Here is a 16,849-nt window from a genome sequence, read left to right on the forward strand (position 1 = left end):
AATCACATACTTCTCCAAAAAAAATAAAAAGAATCACATATTTTTCAGCTACGCTGTGCTGGAACGAACCTTTCTATCAAAAATATAGTTTGAATGCGAGATACAAAAAAATGCTTACCATCCTCGAGTTGACATGCACACAAATGTCACTCGTTAAACGCATCTTGTCTACCGAATTCATACGGCAAGAAAAATTTAATGCACTTTGTTTGCAATACAAATTGATCGAACTAATAAGAAAGCACTACCCGTTTTTAAACTTCTGTGACATGGAGGTGGATTTGAGACTAGTATGCAAAATGAGCAACTCCAACTGCTGTTGCAGATAGGAGCTCAACTTGAATGGTAACTGTTAAGCTCATTTATTCCTATTCGAATAGCACAAATCTTGTGGATTTTGTAAACAATACAAAGAAGACATCAAGGAATCAATCTCTGCTTAGTGAATCTACCATGCATCACAATTTTTACATCATGAGTAAGAGTAACATGGTAAAAGTTGCGTTGCATTCAGAATAATACACATTGATTCAAGTGGCATAGGCAGGCAACACACGGAAAAGAAAACCAATGGCATAGTACACGCACTGTGTAATCATCTCCAAATGTGTGCATGAGAGATTGTAGTACTGAATCAGTAACGCACTGTGTAATCATCTCCAAATTTGGATTTGCTCGCGCACCAGCCGTACTAAAAGGAACCATGGCATGCAGCTAATTAAAGAGCATATCCCACCCTTGACGCATAGATCGAATCGTCCCGGAATTGTCTTGCCTGCTCTGCTTTGCGTTGGTTTCTCCAACACTGCATTCCATTTCCATCTTTGTTTGCTGAATTCAGACACGGCAGGATTCCTCCCTAATATCCTACTGTACTATTTGCCTGGCGTATACACAAGCCCAAGGATTGAACTTGGAAGGACCCAAATCCGTGTGGGTGGTCAATATATCGCTGCCAGACATTACCCCACGTAATTCCTCTCGTAATGACTAGATTTCGACAGGCGAGCTGGATCAAATGTCAGATCAACCTCACGCATCAGCATCACCACGCGATTTTTACAGCGACGGGAATGTTTAGGCCATCGCGTGTACCATCTCTCGAACTAGAGGTGGTAATTTTTACACAATCCAATTTAATTTTTATATATTTGTAGCTCAAAATTATAAAAATTAGATCTCGGCTCTTTCAGAGCCCAACCATTCAAAATTATATATTTTTAGACACTCTAAATCAAATTTTAAAATCCTTTTTGCCACCCCTGTTCAAATGGCACCTACGCGCGTGCTTTAGCGTTCGCTATCTATTGGCTTACGAAAGGGGGTGGCCGACGAAGCAACAAGCTCCCCGTCGCTCAACTACGACGCGTCAAGGCCTCGGGTCACTCGTAACTGGTGGCAAATCGGCACTAGCCGGCCGGTGAGCCGGCGGCGCGTGGATCTATTGGCGGCCGTGGATCGGGCAGCAGACGCGTCGCTCACCCGCGCCCTTTGCCCCAGAGCAGAGCTCCTATTTAGATAACTAAACTTACGTTTTAATCATTTTCTCAAATTTCTATCTCAGCAGAGTTCCTACTTAAAGCAACTCCAATGAAATGACTAAATTTGAGTGGCTAAAACTCATTTTAGTCACCCACTTTTCAAGTTTAGTCACTCAAAATATGTATCTACTCCAGCAGCACCGACTAAATAGACTAAAAAAATGGTGGACCCTAGTACCCTACTATTGATAGCTTAAGTAGAGGGTGACCAAATTGAGGGAGTAAGAGAGGAAATTTAGTCACCCTCTTATTTTAGTCACCCAAGTAGAGGTCCTGCTGGAGATGGAAATTTGAGTAAAATGTGGGTTTAATCACCCAAATAGAGACCCTGCTGGAGTTGCTCTTATGTGACTAAAATGAGAGGTCCACCCTCTCAATTTGGTCACTCTCTACTTAGTCTACTAAAAATAGGGCCCACTATTTTTTTTATTTTTCTTTTTTTTCCACCTCTCTCTCACATTTAAAAGCCTATCTAGTCGGTATTACTGGAGTAAAGATTATATTTTAAATAACTAAACTTAAAAAATAAATGATTAAAATACACTCAAATTTAGCCACCTACTAGAGTTGCGCTGCGCGTCGCTCATTCGGCTGCCAACGGAGCGCACAGGCACGGCGCTTCGGTTGATCGGCGGCGTCGCGTGACGAGACCTTTGCGCGCCAACATTAACGCCGGCCCGCGGGGGTCATGCGGCACGGCGGCGGCGGGGGACTGGGCGCTTTCGGCTCTTTTATGGCGGGGGATGAGTGCCCGAGATGCCGGGACTGATAGAGACTGGCCGGCAGCGGCTCGGCTGGCCGGCTGCCACTTGCACAGTGCACCTGGGGAGGTCGTTGAACTGGTCGGCGGCGAGATCGCAGCGGCCCCGGGTGACGTCGATTTGATTCTAGAACTGGTCACGTTCTTCTTCCTGTCTTGTGTCACGGCCGGAGCCGTGGTCCTGCTAGTACGGTGCAGGCATGAGTTCATGAGTGCGTGCTTCAGTTCAGGGTTTCAGCTGCTGTTCACGTCGTCCGTGACGGCTTTGACCGTAATTTTTTTGGTACAACTGGCGATTATCACCGTTGACGAAGGTTTCTATTTGCAGGCCGTGATGGGCCGGTAGTTTCTATGGGCTGGGCTAACAAAGGCGGCGGTTCCATTGTGAGGACGGGAGCAATCGAGGAAGGAAGAAACATTAAAGTAGCCCAACCGGCCCGTTTTGAGTTGAGACCCGTCAATATTTTGTCTCATTCCGTCTTCTTGATGCAACTTGCCCTGATCGGGACCGTGCCTGTCCGTCGAGACCGGACGCAAGACTAGACACGACTTCTTCAAAAACCATGGCCTCGTGTGATTCTGCGACAGGCACGCATGGTAAACGTGCAGGTGTCCAGGTATCAATCATCGTTCTAGAATGCTTAGCAGAACGTAGTCGATTTTGTTTACCCCTAAAAGACACAGAATTCGCGAGCTTCTGTGCACAAAAGTTGCTCAAATTTGCTTTGAAAATTGCAAGTTGATGCCGAATTCGGACCGACGGGAAGACCCGGCCCCCACGAGTCCAAATGCACGCGCGCAAGTGTGCCGCCCCAACAGAGATCGGTTCCACCTTCCAAGCCTGCCGCTTCGTGCTCGCCTTCCGCGTCGGCTCCGCGCGCCCTCGTGCTCCTTTGACGCGACCGCGCACGCATGGCGCGCCGCCATGTCGGTCTACAAGTAACCGCGGGTGCAGATGCAGCGCAAGCAATCGCCGTCGTCGCAGATCGTCACAGCAGGAGCTCCGATCCATCGCTAGCGTGAAAATGGACCAAGACGAGTACCTGTCCCTGTGCCTCATGGCGCTCGCCGCCGCGTGCCAGCAAGCCGGCGCGACGGCGACGCGCCGGCCACACGGCGTGGCAGCGCCATCATCGTCCGCGGCGGCGACACCGCCGGCCGAGCTCCCGCTCCACTTCCGGTGCCCCCTCTGCGGCAAGGCGTTCGCGTCGTACCAGGCGCTCGGCGGCCACAAGGCGAGCCACCGCAAGACGCCAGCGGCAGCAGGTGGTGGCGCGTCGTACGGTGCCGCGGCGCCATTGTTCCATCAGAAGGAAGCAACTGCGGAGGCATCATCAGCGTCCGGGAGCGGCGGCGTCGGGCGGCACGTCTGCACGGTGTGCCGCAGGGGCTTCGAGACCGGGCAGGCGCTCGGCGGGCACAAGAGGTTCCACTACCTGCACGGGCCGTCGGTGTCGGCGTCGCTGCCCACCGCTGCAGGGTCGGGCGCGGTCGGTGGGTTTGACCTGAACCTGGTGCCCCTGGTGCCGGAGATAGGATCGGCCGGCGTGAGGCGGCGTGGCGAGGACGATGAGGTGCAGAGCCCTTTGCCTTTGCCGCCCAAGAAGCCACGCCGGCCGTCGAATTCTGCATGAACGGAAGAAAATTCTCCATAAACTGTAAATACATTTTGATTGGCTCTGGTCATCAAATTTATCCATGAACTTCTAATATCAATTTATCTTTCATAATACTTATTATTTCTCTTAAAATTGAACAAGGGTTTATGAACTAGTATCAACAAACCACAAGCTTGACAATTGACATACTACCACGTACTGATAGAGCAAAAGGAGATAGCCCATTGCTGAAGGGAATTTTAGCCGTTTGAATAGCAGTCTTGGTTTCTGATTAATCCAAACTGGTGACTTATTTTAACTAGGCTGCTAGTATGGAACTATGGGTTTTCATTCACAATCACAGAGCTGCTGGTGTGGTTGCTTCCTTGCTGCATATTGACCAATCCAAAGTATGTTCCAGCAGGACCCTTCGCAATGAGCGATGCATGTGATCCTGTCTCCACAACAATTCCTTTCTCAAGCACAACGATCATGTTACAATTCTGAATAGTGCTCAACCTATGCGCCACCACAACACTTGTCGTGCCGACCAACATTCGCCCCAATGCCTCTTGCACCACCTTCTCAGACTGGCTGTCTAATGCACTTGTAGCTTCATCTAGAAGCAATATGGCAGGATTCTTCAGAATTGCACGGGCTATAGCGATGCGCTGTTTCTGCCCTCCTGATAATAGAACACCTTGATCACCGCACTTTGTGTTATATCCGTCTTTCAGGTTGCTAATGAAGTCATGTGCATTTGCAGACCTTGCTGCATTCTCAATTTCTTCCTCACTTGCTGTTTCTCTGCCATACATAATGTTCTCCCTAATGGTACCTGCAAATAGTGTTGGCTCTTGGCTCACCAGCCCAATATGCTGTCGTAGGGCTCGAAGATTGTATGTTTTAATATTTTTGCCATCGATCTCTACTACCCCGGTGATTGGGTCATAGAACCTCTCTATAAACCCAATGATGGTTGACTTGCCTGACCCACTTTGCCCAACAAGTGCTGTTGACTTGCCTGGTTGGATGCTCAACGAGAATCTTTTGAAGATGATCACATCAGGTCTTGATGGATATGCAAAATCAACCCCTCTAATGTCCACCTCGCCTCTGAGCTTCTCTGGCTTATATCCTTCAGGGCTGTCGGGATCTATTTCTGTTTCTCGATCAAGAACAGCAAACACCGAAGCGACTGCATTAGCACCCTTAGCAAGATCTGCAGTAACACTACCCGCGTCTGCGATCACAAGACTTGTGCTTACTAGAATCAGAAAGGTTTGGAAAAATGCCTTGGCAGTAATATGGTGACCAGCTATGAGAATTCCACTATACCAAAAGGTGAGTGCCCATGTGCATCTCAAAAGGCTCATGGAGGTGCCGAGGCCCAAACCTGCTAACCATGATTGCCGGATGTTTTCTTTGCGTGGAGCATCCTGTGCTTGGTCAAGGAGGTGCAGGATGCGGTTCTGGGATGAGAAAGCCGTTATGGTTCGGAGATTAGAGACGGCCTCAGCAGCTAGCTTACTACATTCAGATTGTGCCTGTGTTGATTTCTTGGACATCCTCTTTAGTAAGACATGGCGAGTATAAAAGCATGTAATGTCAAGAGGCTGCACTGCAATCATCACAAGAGCTAAACGCCAAGCAATCGCCAAACCCATGATGTAGGCGGTTAGAACAGCAGAAACTGTTTGGGTCACTAGGGACATCCGATCACCCACAAGTGACCTCACCTGCAATACAAATAGTATGTGTTGTCAATTATTACTCTGTTTCTGAATATTTGCAAGATTTATTGTACTTACAATGTTGGCGTCGTGGGTAAGTTGTGAGCATATGGAACCACTAGAATTCTCATCACGATCAAACCACCCAATCTCGAAAGTGAGAAATTTAGCGAGCATCCGTTCCCTTATCCTCTTGGTGAGGTATTCTCCCATGGCAGCAAAGTTGTAATATTGCCCAATACTAATAAGGAATGTCAACACTGCAAGGCCGGTAGAGATAAGTGTGTAGGTGCGTGTTTCCTTCTCGATCTCTTGATGATTTGTTGAGAAGAAGATCGAGGTCACGCTGCCCATGGCATAGGCAAACACAGGCTGTATACCTCCAGACACAACTGCACAGAAGATTCCTGCTGATGCCTGCTTCAGCTCTGGCGCATTAAGCATAAGTAGCCTCCTGAACGATGGCACTGGAAGCTTTAGATCCCTTAAGTTACCATCATCTTTTGCATCACCTATCAAATGTGATGAGCTTAACCTACTTGGTACAGAGAAACTCCTGGTTATGCTTTGACTGTCTGATTGCCGCAAAATATCAGTACTTCCAGTTTTCCCAGCCTCCTCAGTCATGCCCACATCCGTGGTTTGCTGGAGGCGTACAAGAGATGAGTATATGCCATTCTCTTGTGCATTGAGCTCATAATGGGACCCTAATTCCTTCACCTCACCAGACTGCATGACAACAATCATATCAGCATTGCGGATTGTGGAGAGACGATGTGCAACGACAATAGTAGTTCGGCCCATGGAGACCAATTCAAGCGCCTCCTGCACAACACGCTCTGAATTACTGTCCAAAGCACTAGTGGCTTCATCAAGGAGGAGGATCTTGGGTGACTTTAGGATTGCTCTAGCAATAGCAATCCTTTGCTTCTGTCCTCCAGACATTTGGATCCCACGCTCACCCACCTGTTTATAATTAGATTGTGCATGGTTAGTGCCCAAGAAAGAACAACTTCTTATTTTTCATTGAACAAGTTTAGTCCTAAGGTCTATGATTGTGGATGATGTCAAGAGATCAAAATGAACTTTTCCATGATGAGATAACACTTGTAAAGACATGTAGTTTATATTGAAACAAGAATGATAGGCCAAGTTTGTCGTGGCAAGAGTATAGAAAATTAAGCTATAATTACTACAGCAAGTTACAAATTATTTATACCGACAGACTTTTGTGAGATAACATCTTATTATTACTAATTGGAGACTCCTTTTAAGGCTCCATGTGAAGCTATCTAGAATCCTAGGTGGACACACTTAAAAATAGAGAAAACCTAAAAATTCTCACAAAAATAAAAAATATTCAGTCATCAATCCTACAACTCAAATCGTAATAATCATTGAATCTGTTATCTTTCCTAATAAATTACCCACCTATGGCATTGCAAAAATAGACTAAAATAACCCTCTAAACATGTATCTAAATTACTCACCTATGCCATTATTAAAAAAAATCAAAAGTAACCCCCTACTATTCATGTAAATTACCCACCAATGTCATTATAAAATAATACAAATAACCCCCTAAATTTGTATATAAATTATACAATTATGTTATTATTAAGAGTTAAAGTAACCCCCAAATATAAATCATATAATTATAACAAAGTATTAAAGTGCACTAATATAAAATTCTAAATTATTTTTCTACTATTATTTATGTTATTGTTTATTTAAAAATACTACCCACGATATGTGTCACCATGTATCTCATGTATGATGGAAGATATAAACATACCAATTTACAAACAAATGATTTTATCAAACACACATGAAGGTGTGATGCAAAATAAAACCTATTGCAACTAGATAATGATAAATATGTATTTTGGAGTATGCGTTACAATATTCAATAGATGAAAGAGGGTGTGAGATACATAGTTATAACTATTAGCTATAAGTTTTATTTTATGTTAATTCTAATTAGCCCATGCAGGAGCACGGGTTGATATGCTAGTACTTCTTAATGACATCCTTGGTGTGGTGTGAACCCAACATTTCTATCTCGATATTTGATTTGTTGAGGTGATCTTTCTAGTATTACTTTTTGTCCCGACCCCCAATCTTACTATTACTAATTGGAGGCTCCTTTGGAGCCTTCACATGAAGCCACCTAGGATTCTAGGTGGACACTCTGAAAAATAGAAAAATTCTCACAAAAATCAGAAACATCTAGCCATCAATCCAACAACTCTAATTATAATAACCATCGGATCTGTTATCTTTCCTAATATATTATCCACCTCTACCATTATGAAAATAGACTAAAGTAACCCCCTAAAATGTATCTAAATTACCCACCTCTGCCATTATAAAAAAATCTAAAGTAACCCCCTAATTTGTGTGTAAATTACCCACCTATGCCATTATAAAAATAATACAAATACCCCCTCAATTTGCATATAAATTATCCAATTATGTCATATTATTACAAGTTAAATTACTCATAAATCTGAATCTAAATTATATAATTATAATAATATATTAAAGTGCACCAATATAAATTTCTAAAATTACTATTTCTATCATTTTTATTATATTATTTATATAAAAATACTACCCACGATATATGTCACCATATATTCATGTATGATGGAAGAGATAAGAACACCAATTCACAAACAAATAGTTCAACTAAATATATATTGAATACATATGGATATGCACAAAATAAAATCTATTGTAACTAAATAATGAAAAAATATATTTTAGAGTATGCATTAGAATATTTAATAGATGAAAAGGGCGTGAGATGTATAACTATAATTATTGGTCTTATTTTTATATTAATTCTAATTAGCCCGTGCGGAAGCACGGGTTGACAGACTAGTAGAGATAGTCGCAATTAATCTGACAGAAGTTACCATTGGCAGATGATGATACGGTTACCCATCTTGAAAGGTGGAAGTGAAAACAGGGGATACACAAGATATGTTTCTTCATGCGAACAGGCCTGCGACCGGTTGGTCGGCAGCGCCTCAGCAGTGCCCTCTCCTCCTCCGGAGGAGGTCCCCGGTTCGATCCCATGTGGAGATGAATTTCGGTGGATTTTCTAGGATTTCCTGGTGGAGAGGTCCCCGGTTCGATCCCATGTGGGGACGAATTTCGTTGGATTTTCCAGGATTTCCTGGTGGGCTTCAACACATGCTGGGAACTGGTGTCCGAGTTCATCTCTTTAAGGCAGGCGTGTGGGTGAGAGTATAGGGTGTAGGTCTTAGCTTGCGCATAGGTGGTGTGTGTGGAGTGTGGTGTGTGTGGGTCTATGTGTAAGTTCAGATGCTACAACTTGTATTTGGAGTAAGGCCAGTCACAAAAAAAAGATATGTTTCTTCATCTTCTTTGTGAATATTTTAATTTTTTGTGCAGTAATTACGCATAGCTTGCAATATCCTTGAGTTTGATGCATCTACTCTTATTATTTCTTTGGATTTTTCTTAGAATTTCAACCATATAACTTCGTCTTTTCAGAAAGTGCAAGTGCATTAAGCAAGTAGTACATGGCACATGATCTACCTGCGTGTCGTAGCCCCGCGGCAACTGCGAGATGAAGCTGTGGGCGTTGGCGGCCTTCGCCGCGGCCGTGACCTCCTCCTCCGTGGCGTCCTCTTTGCCAAACTTTATGTTCTCCCTGATCGACGTCGCGAACAGCGCCGGCTCCTGGCTGACGAGCCCCATCTGCGCGCGCAACCACTTGAGCTGAAGCCGCCGGATGTCCACGCCGTCGAGGGTCACCACCCCGGCCGACGGGTCGTAGAAGCGCTCCAGCAGCGCGATCACCGTCGACTTCCCTGAGCCACTGGCACCCACCAGCGCCACCGAGCGCCCGGCCGGCACGTGCAGGCTGAAGTTCTCGAACACGGGGCTCTTCGGTCGCGACGGGTAGCAGAACGCCACGTTCCTGAACTCCACCTCGCCGGCGACGTTCTCCAGCACCTCGCCGGCGCCACTCTCAGAGTCTATCTTCGGCACCCGCCTGATCAACTCCATGATCCTCTCCGCCGCCGAGCTCGCCTCAGTCAGGTACTTGATGTTTGACAACGCCGACCCCAACGCTCTGCGTGGTTCGCGTCAGTGGAGCGTCGGCGAAACAAAATTTACGGCGAGGCATGAACAGAGGTGCGAGTATGACGAACCCGCCTCCGACGACGATGATGACGGAGACGATGTAGACGGTGCCGCCCTTGTAGCCGTGGTACATGACGAGGCGGCTGCCGTACCAAACATTGAAGGCGAAGATGGCGATGCGGATGCCGCCGCTGCCGACGGCGAGGCCCTTGGCGAGCCCCTGCCTGAGTCCGAGCCGCACCGACTCCTCCAGCGCGGCGGAGAACCGCGCCGCGGTGGTCCTCTCCGCGACGAACGAGTATACGGTGCGGACCGAAGACATGGCCTGCTCGGCGATGGCGCCCGGGCGCGCGTACTGCTCCCGCATCCGGCGCGCCAGGCCGGCCTGGACGCGGCCGTACAGGAAGCCGGGGACGATGAGCAGCAGCACGGACGGCAGCGACACCAGCGTGAGCCGCCACAGCAGCGCGAACGCGACGGCGTAGCTGGCCACGAACATGGTGACGTTCATCACGAAGTTGGGAACCTTCTCGCTCAGCGCGTCCTGCACGACGAGCGTGTCGCCGGAGACGGCGGTGACCACCTCCGACGTCGAGCCCACGTTGAGGTCGAAGTACTCAACGTCCTGCCGGAGCACAGCCCTCAGGTACCGTGCTCGCATCCGCGACGACTGCCGCTCCGCCGTCCGCGTCCAGCAATAGGCCTCTGCAAGGAAAACAATCCACGGTGTGAGAGGGCAGCACCCGGAGTAGCTAGCATTCATTTGGCCATGCTCGCTCACCTAGGAACGCCGCGATCAAGTGTGCGGCAGCCAGGAACAGGGTGTTCCTCACGTTCTGATCCAGAGACCAAATGGACGCGTCAGTGTTCTTGTCCATGGCCATCAGGGCATCAGGCCATGGATGTAACATTGTCTAGAACTGGAGGTCGTCAGAGATGTAGTTGTACCTCGTTCATCTTGGAGCTGAACTGCTGGAGGTGATCGGTGCCGCTGCCGGCGTCGTCGAAGACGCGGCTAGTGATGGCCAGCATCACCGGCGTCGACATGCCGTCGCCCATGGCGCCCATCAGGCCCAGCACCATCAGCGCCACGTCCGCCGCATCTGCGTGCACGAACACTGACGCGAACGACCGCAGAACCGAAGCCGCCGCCCTCTGCTCCACCGTCTCCGCCGGGCCGTCGTCTTTAGCCATACCTCCGGACTCCGGCGAGCTATCGGGCATACTCCAGAGCGAGTTTTATCATATCGGGTGGCAACAGTCAGCAGGTGCTAGTCATTGTCGTCTGTGCCAAACGATGTTGGAAACAATTTCTCTGACGTATTGTACTATGACGTTGGGTGGCTGACATGCTGCTGGTGGGACGTCAGAGATAGAAGACTCGCCAGTCACCATTGTTGGTAGTCTAGTCACCCTCCACCTCATCTCTGCTATTTCCCCACATAGGAGGAGCGCACTGATGCCAAATGCGCTTTTTCCAAATCACTGGACCACCATCAGAGAGGGATGCCAAATGTGCCTTTTCCAAATCACTGGGCCACCATTAGGAGGGGTGAAGTGAGAGGGTTAGTTTGGAAACTCAAATCCCCTTAGATCCCTGTTTTTTTCCCTGGGTGAGCAATTCATAAGGATATTATGTGAATAAGATATTTAGTTCTCGATGGGAGATTTTCCTTCCCTGGGTTTATTAGCTGCCCTGCTTTCAAATTAGGCCTAAGCGCTGGAGTGCTTTAGGAAGAAGCTTGTCGTTTAGAAGAGATAAGCGTTGCTGAAAGACACAGAGTGATTGGGCTGCCCTTGCTTTCATGATGTCTTAGGTACAAATAATATGTGCATATATCAGATTCAGAATATGGGCAGTTACCATCACTTTCTGCTTCCTGCGTCCTATGCCTCTGAGCGTGACATATCTATATCATGAAAAGGGACAATACACCAAGGTTAATCTGTGGAACAATCTGATTGGAGGGAGCAAAGTTTGATGATTTCTTTAGCATGATTATAGCAGACAACTGCGGCAAACATAGAGGATAGGATAGCACCGCCGGTCACAGATGTTGAAATGCATCGAAAGCAAAAGTAGAGAGCACGACTAACATGAAGACCCTGCTCACTGTATCTGTGAAACAAAGGTAAGTAAAACCACCTCGAGTGATTGTAAGCAGTTGCCTGACTGTGGGCGAAGGGGCGACGGAAGATGGAATCTTGAAATGGAGATCTTAAGCTGAAAAACTGACACATGGCATGGATGAACAGATGAAGTAGCTACCTGTAGCTACTCCGTGCTGGATGTACATCTATACTATAAGGAACCAAAAGAATTGAAATTACCTCCCACCAAAAATCTTACACACACTCTCTCACACCGGCCCCACTGCTCAGCAAAATTCTCGTCAACCAGAAGCACGACAGGGCGCGGACACAAGGAAGACCAGCGATTCTAAAATGTTTCTGCCTCTTCTCTTTTTTTTTTCTTTCACCGGCGCAAAAACTTACCCGCCCTCGCACACACATGCTTTCCGCCCTCAGGTTTGGTGCCCTTCCATAATCTACGCACGTACACTCCGTCGTGGTTTCCGGATCCTCTTCACACGCGCTTTCCCGTCGGTCTCCGGTACAAACGCATCATTCCAAATCATTCTCCCCATCAACCTTTTCCATCGTGCTCTAATGAAGGATCCATGTTTATCTTCTTCTTCCTGATGCATGCATGTAACGAACATGGCACCATTTATACTATTTCAAGTGATTTTGGTGATCGAATGACAACGCAATCAATGGGACTAATGGTATTGTTAAGAGAACATTTCTAGATCTTAGGGATGAAGTAAAAAGGCCATGCAAAGCAAAACACGAAGAAAGAACTCAAAGAAACGCTAAATTGGACGAGTTCTACTAAAATCAGTAGCACCGGAAGAACCGATGCTATAGGCAGCGGTGCATCCGATGGTTGTCGGATGATCCGACGGCCTGTCTTTTGGCACAAGTCTATGCGCCTCTGGAGATCATGTGAAGATCAAGTGAAGCACCGGTTGAACCGACGGCTTCAAGATAGGCATCAGTGCATTCAACGTACCATGTTCCAGAGACGATGTCAAGCGCGCAGAAGCCAAGTCTTCAGCACCAGTTGAACCGGCGAGGCATCGGAGTATAGCATCGGTGCATTGACGTCAGCAGAAGAGGGAGGCCCAATGGCTAGTCCAATTGTTGTGTATGACCGGTTGAACCGACGCCCTAAGCATCGGTCTAACCGATGGTCCCTGGAGTCGCATCAACTGTGTCAGTGAAGCCAACGGCTACTTCAGTTGCTTAGAGTGACCGGATGAACCGACGCTACCCCAGCCAGAGGCATCGGTTCATCCGATGGTACGCAGATTTCTGCTGACCGTTGGAGCAACGGCTCCACGACTTGGAGGCCTATATATATGGCATCCCCCGGCCATTTGAAGTTTGCTGGAGTTGCTAGAAGTCACACACACCCAAGATCATCTCCAAGCCATATAAGAGCACATTGATCATATCCTTAGCCTTTAGCACTAGCCTTGTAAAGTGTGAGTGCTAGATTAGCTCTTAGTGAGTGAGATTGCAAGGCCTTGAGCCTTTGTGCTGTGGTTCTTTAGTGAACCAAAAGAAGAGCTTGGTGCGCCGGCCCCTTGGAGCTGTGAAGCTTGCCGGCAACGTCATCGACCCTCCGACTTGGTGTGGAGCGGCGACGACACTTTGTGCGGGGGACGTGGAGACCCCCATCCTTTGTGGAAAAGCTCTTTAGTGGAACCCGGGGCCAAGGTGACCGTGATTGTGTTCACGGAAGAGACTTGGTGGCCGAGTAGCAATACTCTTAGTGAGTGCTACAACAACATGGATGTAGGTGTGACTTTGTGGCTAACCGAACCACAGGATAAACACCCGCGTCAAGAGTTTGCTATCTCCTATCCCGCTCATTAAGCTTCCGCATTTCATACTAGCAAATTATATGCCTTTATTTTCATATAGTAGTTTCTTGATAGGAAAGTCTATATGTTGCTAAACTCTTTTGGAATAGGAGTTTCACACTAGAACAATCATAGTTGCACATCTAGATAGCTTGTTTTAGTTTAAGTTTTGTGCAAACTAGTTGGAGCCACAGGTCTAAGTTTTTTAGAGTGCCTAATTCACTCCCTCCCCCTCTTAGGCTAGAGCACCCGAACCTTTCAAGTGGTATCAGAGCCGGGTCTCACTTGTCTTACAAACAAAGCCAATTCTATTGACAAATTTGTGTTTACCGGTTCATTAGATCGGTAGGCTTCACCGCCTAGTGAGTTACCTCTTTTAGGGGAAGAAATGGATTCTCTAGGATCTCCTCCACGTTTCGATGGCACGGGCTTCCAACGATGGAAGATTTTGATTCAATCTCACCTCCAAGCAAAGGGCCTAAATGTTTGGAGAGTAACGAGTAAAGGAACCAAAAGTAATAGTCAACAAGAGAAGCAATATGATGCTATAGCCAAGTGTGCTATTTTAAATTCTCTTGGTGAAAGTGTTTTCAACCGTGTGTTTGCTTGCGAAAATGCTAATGTTTTATGGAAAACTATTAGTGAGAACCATGAAGATACAAAAGATGTTGCAAATGAATAATATCATGTTCACATTGATAAACTTAATAGCTTTAAGCAATTTGATCATGAAAATGCCGAAACTATGTACTCACGGTTGAATATTTTTGTGAATGAGATTAATTCTTTAGATGTGAAGAAAATTGAAGATTTGGAACTCATTCGCAAGATCCTTCACTCACTCCGAAGGCCGGACTATGATTTGGTGACAACAATTCTATATGAGAAAGATCTCACAACACTGACACCAAATCAAGTCCTCAACAAGGTGATCGCTCATGAGCAACACAATGACATCAAGACAAAAGTGTCATCTTCTTCACCAACACATAGTGCACTTGCATGCAAGCAACTCAAGAAGTTGAAGAAGATGGCCATCAAAGGTAGCTCAAGTGATGAGGAAGAAGAGGATGCAAGAAACTCCTCAAGTGATGATAAAGATCCAATGCACCCCAACCTCTACAAGCAAGTAAATAAGATGAACAAATGTTTAAAGGAAATCAACTCAATGGGGTATATGGTCTTCTTCAAAGATGGGCCTCACCATCAACTTATGAAGGTTGAGAAGAAGTTCAAGAAGAACAAGCAAAAGAAGGAGAAGAAGCCCAAGCATGAATCATTTGCCATAATTGATGAATGGGTTAGCGGCGGTGAAGAATCAAGTGCTAGTTCAAGTGATGAATCGAACAAGAAATTCACCACCCGCATCGGATCATCATCAAACACCTGCCTTATGGCCAAAGGTATGGATAGCGATTTAAGTGATGACTCCGTTTCTCCTTCAATTGATGAACTTCTTGACCTTGTTCATGATCACCAAAAAGTCATTAAGAAGCAATCAAAAGAAATAAAAAAACCTTAGTGCTCTCAAAGATCTAAATGCTTCTCTTGCTACAAAATTTGAAGATTTGATGTGCAAATTCAAATTGTTTAGCAAGAAGCATGAAGAGCTCAAATTAAAATTTGAGAGCATTAATGATACTAATGACTCTTTGGAAAAGAAGCAAACTATCCCTTGTGCAATTTCTATTTCTAGGGTAGATGCTTCAACTTCTTGCATTGATTTAATCGATGAATCTTGCTCTAACCCTTGCAATGAGAAATGCAATGAGAATATTGTTGTAGAATCATGTGATGATCTCATTGCCAAGGAGAATGATGAGCTCAAGCAAGAAGTGGAAAGGCTCATTAAGGACTTGTATAGATTGAAAGGCAAAGGCATAGAGAGCAATGTCCAACCTTCTCAAGATAACCGTGTAGACATGGTGAAGAAGCTTGAGAAGGGGTCCACCGTGACTTGCTCAAAGTGCCACAAAGAAGGCCACAAGTCAAACAAGTGCCCTCAACAAGGAAGAAGCTTTCGGATGAGAAGAACAAGAAGAAGCTCACAATTAAGAGTTCTCTCATCTACACCAAGCCCAACTGGAGGAACAAAAGCAAAAGCACCTCCTATGTAATCAAGAAGAAAACCAATGGCAAGGTGGTTGCTCACAAGGTTGGGAAGCAAGATAGGAGTTGGAATCACTCCATTTGAGTGCCCAAGAATGTCATAACCAATATGAAAGGGCCTCAAATGGTGTGTGTTTCAAAGGAGACTTGAAGCCCAAGAATGGCTACAGGGGATTTGGAGGCTTAGCTTACAAGTTGAAATGAAGGTTCAAGATAAAATAAGCTAAGCTCACAACTTGTATATTTGTTGCCCAAGTCCCCCATAAGGTAATGGTAGCTAGATTTCAATTCAAGCATCATATAACTCCATTGCTCTTGCTAGGTTGTTTGCATTGCATCACCTAGTGTTATATATGGTGGGTTGCTTGTGCCATGACTCTAACCCATGAGCAACCTACATGGTTTGATAAGTGTGTAGAAAGCTACATAAGATTACCCTTCATGATACATGGACTTCATGAGGTATGTATTTCATATGTGTACCATGAGCACAAGCTATATGGTAAACTTCCCATTATTGTCAAAAACATTGTGCATATATTTGCTTGGTGATTCAAACACTAAGTGCACACATTTAGGGGGAGTTCATCCTATAGGTTGTGATTTTGAGACTAACGTGTTTTCAAGTTTATCTTTTGTAGTCTCACGTGGAGTTAACACTCTAAGAGAATGTTATTCACGCTCAATATGAACAAACAACTCTATAAGAGTGATTAGATAAATTATGCTTTCATACATATTGAGCCATGCTCTATTAAACTTAAATGCTCATATCTAAGTTCATAGGCTATGTGCTCATATATTTACTCAACCTTGGTGTACCAAATGCTTTTCTTCAAAAAGACTTACAAGTATCATATGCAAGTAACTTTCAAATTGGTACATGCAAGATAAACAAAGGCCCCCGGAGGTATGCAAGGTTCTAAATTACAACAAGTGGTATCATTGTCAATCTCTTATCATACAACATGGCACCATTTATGCCATTTTAAGTGATTTTGGTGATCGAATGACAACGCAATCAATGTGACTAATGGTATTGTTAAGAGAACAT

At 45.8% G+C, this 16,849-nt stretch overlaps 2 protein-coding genes across 3 annotated transcripts; one reads left to right on the forward strand and one right to left on the reverse strand.

Moving 5' to 3' along the window:
- Positions 1-2,854: 2,854 nt before the first annotated feature.
- LOC120658504 (putative multidrug resistance protein) lies at positions 2,855-11,074 on the reverse strand. Of its 2 annotated transcripts, XR_005668707.1 has the most exons (7): positions 10,703-11,001; positions 10,536-10,590; positions 9,823-10,459; positions 9,203-9,743; positions 5,711-6,598; positions 4,120-5,638; positions 2,855-3,927 (listed from the first exon to the last, which is right to left on the reverse strand). XR_005668707.1 is itself a non-coding variant. In XM_039936752.1 (6 exons), the coding sequence occupies exons 1-6, from the start codon at positions 10,976-10,978 to the stop codon at positions 4,238-4,240; spliced, it is 3,798 nt and encodes a 1,265-aa protein (XP_039792686.1). In that variant the 5' UTR covers positions 10,979-11,074; the 3' UTR covers positions 2,943-4,237. The 2 variants fall into 2 exon arrangements, 1 of the variants encoding a protein (XP_039792686.1); XM_039936752.1 differs by having other exon boundaries at positions 2,943-5,638; positions 10,703-11,074.
- On the forward strand, positions 3,090-3,935 carry LOC120662910 (zinc finger protein 36-like). Its single transcript, XM_039941962.1, has 2 exons — positions 3,090-3,186; positions 3,388-3,935. Exons 1-2 carry the CDS (start codon positions 3,090-3,092, stop codon positions 3,933-3,935), a joined length of 645 nt encoding a protein of 214 aa, XP_039797896.1.
- Positions 11,075-16,849: the final 5,775 nt, after the last annotated feature.

Source organism: Panicum virgatum, chromosome 2N (assembly GCF_016808335.1).
Source record: "Panicum virgatum strain AP13 chromosome 2N, P.virgatum_v5, whole genome shotgun sequence".
NCBI classification, from domain to species: Eukaryota; Viridiplantae; Streptophyta; class Magnoliopsida; order Poales; family Poaceae; genus Panicum; species Panicum virgatum.

Excerpts from the sequence above, each read along its gene's own strand:
- LOC120658504 (XM_039936752.1), bottom strand. The coding sequence starts at position 10,978 with ATGCCCGATAGCTCGCCGGAGTCCGGAGGTATGGCTAAAGACGACGGC. Across the intron at positions 6,599-9,202 it reads CGCGGGGCTACGACACGCAG|GTGGGTGAGCGTGGGATCCA; the intron begins GTAGATCATGTG and ends AATTATAAACAG. Across the intron at positions 5,639-5,710 it reads TTACCCACGACGCCAACATT|GTGAGGTCACTTGTGGGTGA; the intron begins GTAAGTACAATA and ends TTTGTATTGCAG.
- LOC120662910 (XM_039941962.1), top strand. The coding sequence starts at position 3,090 with ATGCACGCGCGCAAGTGTGCCGCCCCAACAGAGATCGGTTCCACCTTC. Across the intron at positions 3,187-3,387 it reads CGTCGGCTCCGCGCGCCCTC|CCGGCGCGACGGCGACGCGC; the intron begins GTGCTCCTTTGA and ends CGTGCCAGCAAG.